At 43.5% G+C, this 6,000-nt stretch overlaps 1 protein-coding gene across 1 annotated transcript in view; it reads right to left on the bottom strand.

The window, feature by feature from the left end:
* Window positions 1–436: 436 nt before the first annotated feature.
* The window catches only part of LOC136587182 (anterior gradient protein 3-like), a 30,248-nt gene continuing 24,684 nt past the window's right edge, over window positions 437–6,000 (bottom strand). Inside the window, exons 6-8 of the mRNA XM_066585719.1 lie at window positions 4,850–4,913; window positions 4,366–4,449; window positions 437–1,321 (exon numbers count right to left, since the gene is read on the bottom strand). Of these exons, the coding sequence (XP_066441816.1) occupies window positions 1,272–1,321; window positions 4,366–4,449; window positions 4,850–4,913 (198 nt within the window). The 3' untranslated portion in view covers window positions 437–1,271. The remainder of the gene's footprint in view (window positions 1,322–4,365; window positions 4,450–4,849; window positions 4,914–6,000) is intronic.

Below are 6,000 nucleotides of genomic sequence, written 5' to 3'. Positions count from 1 at the left end.
AATGACGAAGGTAAAATCATACATTAAGATAAACCCCGCCCCTGACCACACCCCTTTGTCCTGCTTTGACCCTGGGAAAATATCCGTAGACCCCCCAAAATGATATCTACCCCCCACCCCCGCCTCCTATTTATTAAATAGAAGTTAATTGTGGAAGAAATCCCAGCCTAAGGCCGCCTTCACACAGGTGAATTATGGGTGCATTTATGTGGCAGTAATTTGGACTTAAGTCCCAGCTCAATCACAGGCCTAATGACCGCAACTCAGTGATCATACATTCCCATGATGCTTTGAGACTGGGTCAGGAGACCTGCAGTAGGGCGGGGACACTTGTCTGTATTACGGACACACAATACGCTTGTATGAGACTGGCCTGAGAAAAATTGAGAAATTACTTTAATTCTATGTAGAGAAGCAATAAGCAGCAATTCTATCATTTTTAAAGTTTTAATTTTTTTTTCATTTTTTTTATTCCTTATTTTTTCCTAAATTTCACACAAAGAACTATCTAAACGGTGAGCAGAAGCTACAGAGGGCCATGTATGATAAGTAGTTACTGCTTACAGAGGACCTCCAATATTTAAAGAGCCCTCCATCAGACTTCATTTTTTTACAAAAAAATCTGATTACTAGAACTAAGCAGTCAGATATGAGCAAATGTTCCATGATACAACTGTAGTGTTTACCACTTTCAATGGGACTGTAGAGATAGCCAAGTGGCACCCATGCTGACATGACAAAGAGCCCTGCAGTGACACGAGAGTGGGTCATGGGAGTTCTGTTCTTGAGATTGGCAGGGGGGTCTGAACAGTGAGTAATGCACTGATTAGCAAGTTATCCCCTATCCTGTAGATTAGGGATAACTTGAAATTCTGGTACAACCCCTTTAATATATCTTTATAGCTCAGAGCTCCAAATTCCCAATTTAGACAGTGCTATATTAAATTAGGTCTGCCTGCAGCCACCACAAGAGGGAGCTCACTGTATACAGTTTATGTAGCAGTCGCTCCATGGCATTGCTCATCTTAGCTGCCCTACTAATGAGATTTTTCTTCAAAAAATAGATGGAGAACCATTTTAAAAATGTAATTTGTGTTATAAATTGCGCATGTTTTCTATTCATGCTCATCTGTTTCTTTCTGTTGCAAGACACTTGTCTAGGACTCCAAAAATCCAAAATGTAAATTATAGGGGCTGGTGAAAACAGGAATTTTGGCCTTGAGATCCCCTTCTGGTGCTCATCCCTCTGAAGCTTCTCTTAATGTAGCGGCTTAAAGTTCGGTTTGGACAAGATGTAACGCTTTCTTCATGTTTTCTATCACTGCAAAGAATGAAGAAGGATTAGATACATTTTTTGGATGCCGACTCCCAGAAGGTAATCAAATTCTGCTGAGGGTGACAACTGAAAATAGGTGAATTGGTTTAGAAAGGGACAATTTTGTAAGCCAGAAATGTGTTTCGGACAGTAGTCACTTTCCTTCCCCCGCCCCTCATGTAAAGTTCATTATTCAGCAGGGGCTAACCATGAGCACAAAGTAAAGGTACCTTTACATGGGATGACTATCGTTCCGATGCGTCCCACAGGAGGAATAGTTAAGTGAATGGAGGGGGAACGTGGCGGAGATCAATTCTGGCCGCCCACCTCCATCTACCACAAACAGGCAGTCGTTCATAGATGGGCTTCCTGTTTACACGGGCCGATAGTCGCTTGGTTTTTAGATGAGCTGAAACCCAAGTGACTCCGACAAATGAGCGGTCTCCCTCAGTGCCCTATTGGTGGCCGTGTGTTCACAGGACGACTGTCACCAAAAATTTAGGTTTTCTAGTGATTATTTCAGTGATTATTGCCCCATGTAAAGGTTTTAGAGTAGTTGTCAATTCCTTTCTACCGCTCGTCACGTATCACAAAGTAGCGATAATAAATGTGTGCTCCATCCTGAGGCATCATGGGAGGGACATTCAGAATAGCACAATATTATCAACATTTAGCATAACTTGTTCTACAAAATGTCTTTACTGGGTGCTAAATTTGTGAATTGTCAGAGATCTGACTGCGAACCCCGTCATTGGAGGCATCTGGTGAACATTCCCTTTAAGAATTTCCCGATATTTCATGCCCTAAGTTTCAGTTTGGAGTCACATCTACCAGGGGGTTTGGATCCTTAAATAAAAGTTCAATCACAGCATTAAGAAAGGTTTTGCAACTTTGTAATATTACTTTGCACGTTAAAGGGTTGTACCAGAATACACTTCTATCATCTAGCCACAGGATAGCTGATAAAAGGTCTGATCGGTGTGAATCTCACCACTAAGACCCCCATGATCAAGAGAACGGGGGTTCTATGTTCTCCTCTCTGTCACGGTGGGCTCACTACACCTCCGACAGTGTTGTCAGACTGAATGGAGTAGTGGTTGTGAACGTGCGGCTGCTGCTGCATTAATTTCAATGGGGCTGGCAGAATAGCCAAGTACAAGCGCTCTGTTATATCCTGCAGTCCCATTGAGATGAATGCACTGCACCGCGCATGTGCGACCGCTGCTCCATCCAATCTCCTCTTCACTGTGGGGGGTGCAGTAATGAGAAAAGGGGGCATGGGACCCCAGTTCTTGGGATCTGTGGAGGGTTTCAATGGTGGTACCCTCACAGTTCAGACTTTTACTTATGTAATAAAAGTGTATTCTCATACAATCCCTTTAAATCTCATCAATTTAAAGATCTCTGCTTACTGTCAGTGAATGAAAGCATCCTTGTTTACATTCAGAGTCTTTATGCACTTGAGAAAGACCCATGTCGGGTCGAAACGTTGTGCGCTACTGGATTTTCTTAATGCAATAAAGAGGCATCCATTGATGCATTTTTAAAGAACAAGCATCCATCTTTGGCGCTGCTCGCTATTTTACTTCTTTGAATTGATGATCCTTTGAGGACCCAAGGGAGTCGGGTCCTCCGGTGTGAGCTTTTTGCGCACTATTTCTCTGCCATCTCCCATTATTGTGGTTTGATCCAGCGGAGTGCTGCCGCGACTCTGACGATTGGTACATTCAGAGTCTTTGTCTTGATCTCAAAATCAGAGAGGTAAAGCTGCACGTGATCAGAACAAGGCTGTTTCCGTTCAATGACAACAAGCAAGGGAAAGTACATCTTTAAGGTCTCATGGCCATGGGCAAAATAGAATTTGTAAATCTGCGCTGGTGTCCCGCATGCGTGATGTGCGCCCATCCTCAGCATGCTCCATTTTGTGCGGTTTTCCCACACACACGGCTCCTGCAGCTTCCATTGAAGCCTATGAAAGCCGTCCGGTCCCGCGGCACACCCCCAGCTGTATTTGTGCTGTGTCGCGGGAAAGCAGGAGTTAAAAAGAAAAAAAAAAGCATAATGCATGCGTGCATCACGCTGCCGGCGTGCCAAAGACATCCGCCGGGCCGAAGAGAGAAGATCTGGCCGCAACGGAGGGCAGATCCGCAGCGTCCGAACAGGAAGTATATCTGATTTCTTAGGCTTATGTCCGCGAGGCAGGAGGGACCTGCTGCGGGATTCTGCATGGGGAATCGGTGCAGGCCCGAATTTCCCCGGGGACATGAGGCCTAAAGCATCAGACGTGATCTGTCAGACGATCTTTTCAGTGGATCCTTATTTCAGCCTCAATCATCTTTAATGTGACGTATTCGGTTCCTTAATACGAAAATGTGGAATGCTGGGTAGGTTGGGGCAAATGTTTGCTCAGCAATCCAACGCTGCAGCCCCACGGTCCTTCCAGTCCTCGTTTGGTTGGCTGCAATGGTCGGGTGGTAGCCATTCCTAGAGACCGCAGCAGTCAGGTGCCCTTCTCCTGGCATCATGGCTCCCAGCATTTGAGCTGCGATGGCAGGAGAACAATAGATGACGGCTGCAGCCTCCGATTGGCTATAGTGGTCAGACCGTAGCAATTCCTAAACAAAGACAAGGAGGGCCGCGGAGTTGCAGCGCTGGATCGCCGGGGAAAAGAACAGGCAAGTACTGCTGATTTTATTAGGATTCACCAGGACAACCTCTTTGAGTTGGCTGATACCAAAGAACAATAGTTTACACTCAAAAGAAATACATTTTGACATTTGAACTATTTTAATATAATAAATCTGTAGGAAAAATCTGATTTAAGTTACTGCAACCCCCGCATTATAGAAGCTTAGCTAAACATTTAAGGGATATGTCTGTTCACAAGTTTGTTGACTGTTTCCAGTAACAACCAGCAGAATTGTAAATGCAGCTCTGGAGTATAATGCAGTTTAGGGTGTGCTAGATGTAACATTACCATCACCAAACCTCAACTTCACCACAATTCCACATGTCAGCTGGCATATATGATATGAGAGGATATGACTTACACACTGGTATGTCTTGTGGTTCATATGTATAAAGGCGATTGGAATAACGTCCAGTGATGTCGGCTCTGACCGTAAGGGAGGGATCTGTAGGAAAAAGAATATCTGCTAGAAGGAAAGCAGCACCTGATACAGCACTGATCAGAGGGTTACAAGAGCCTCAACGGGCAATGCAGCAAGATGCCAACATTTCTATTGTCTACCGGATGAGAGAATGTAAGGCTGCAATGGGGACCCTTGAATCAGAGAAGGGGCTCATTCCCCTTTTTTTAGAAAAGAAGGTGTGGCATGAAAGTTATACAATATTGCAACAAATGTATCACTCCATTACTCCAGTTACTTTCTCATAAGTGATTAGAGCCCCTCCCCCTCCAGTCCATATCTAGCATATAGGACCATCATTTCACCATCATCAAAGGATGATATTGAAACAGGAGCCCCAATAGAAAAGCCAAGAGTGATGTGGATCGCACCACTCGCTGCTTACCAACAAACATAATCCTGGGCACGTATTGTCCATCAGGCGCCAAGTTTTTATCCGTTGTCTCGTGCTGAAAAATGAGAAAGAATTTTATCCGATGTAGCAGTAAATCCAACCTTATAAATACACCATATGATAATTGACAATGATCAGTAATCGACAATGATGTAGTTTCCAAAGTGATGGAAATTGAGTCAAGTTACAAAATTGTACTCATCACACAACTCCCAATTGCCCCCATAGTCTTGTGAGACTTCAAAGGGGTGGAGTTTATACAAATATGCCCTAAAAGTGGGCATTTCTGGGAGGCTAGTGGGCATTGCAAGGCAATTCAGGGTCAGGCCTAACATATCCCACCAATGGAGTCTTCTCCAGAAGGAAGAGACAGCCCTGTATAGACAGATGTTTAGGATATTTTGCCCCTCATCAGTGTGCTTTATGTTGTTGCTTGGCTGGGTGGGCGGTATTGTTCCATCTTGCCATTTGTATAAATTTCCCAGGAGGAGCATGCATGGCTGTATAAGTCTCAAATTCACAGAGGAGGCAGTAAAGTCTATATTGTATAGTTAAGCCCTTTCACAGAGAAGACTTTGTCTAAAATAAATAACCTTTATTAAATTTAATACTAAAATTGATACATATAGGGCACAGTTACTGACGTAAACAATATAGCATGAGGTGTGTCGTCACCAATGGGGTCATAGACACCTCCTCATCCTAAAGGAATAGGACGGACACTAACAGTTAACATAAAGATCGTCACTAGGACCAGTCATCTTATGCTGTCCAAATGAGATTCAGTAATAAGCAATAAACCCCTTTCATAACTGATATGCTGTACATTGGTGTATGTACTGTTGTGATCTTTCATGTGGATGGTCCTGATTTTATAATAGTCCACCACAACTAATTGTGATCTCCCTCGCCTGCCATCAAGGCTATGGGTCACGTCTCTCCTTTGTTATTTTGGTATCTACCCTGTTTCCCTGAAAATAAGACATACCCTGAAAATAAGACATAGCATGATTTTCCAGAATTTTTGAGGATGCAAAATGATTTTTCAGGCTTTTTGAGGATGCTTGAAATATAAGCCCTACTCCAAAAATAAGCCCTGCTAACAGTTAATTTAAAAAGTCAATTTAAATAGTGTCCAGGCA

This window comes from Eleutherodactylus coqui, chromosome 12, assembly GCF_035609145.1.
Source record: "Eleutherodactylus coqui strain aEleCoq1 chromosome 12, aEleCoq1.hap1, whole genome shotgun sequence".
In the NCBI taxonomy this organism is placed as follows: Eukaryota; Metazoa; Chordata; class Amphibia; order Anura; family Eleutherodactylidae; genus Eleutherodactylus; species Eleutherodactylus coqui.
The sequence above is the reverse complement of the archived record's forward strand: the minus strand, read 5'-3'. Positions and strand labels throughout refer to the sequence as shown.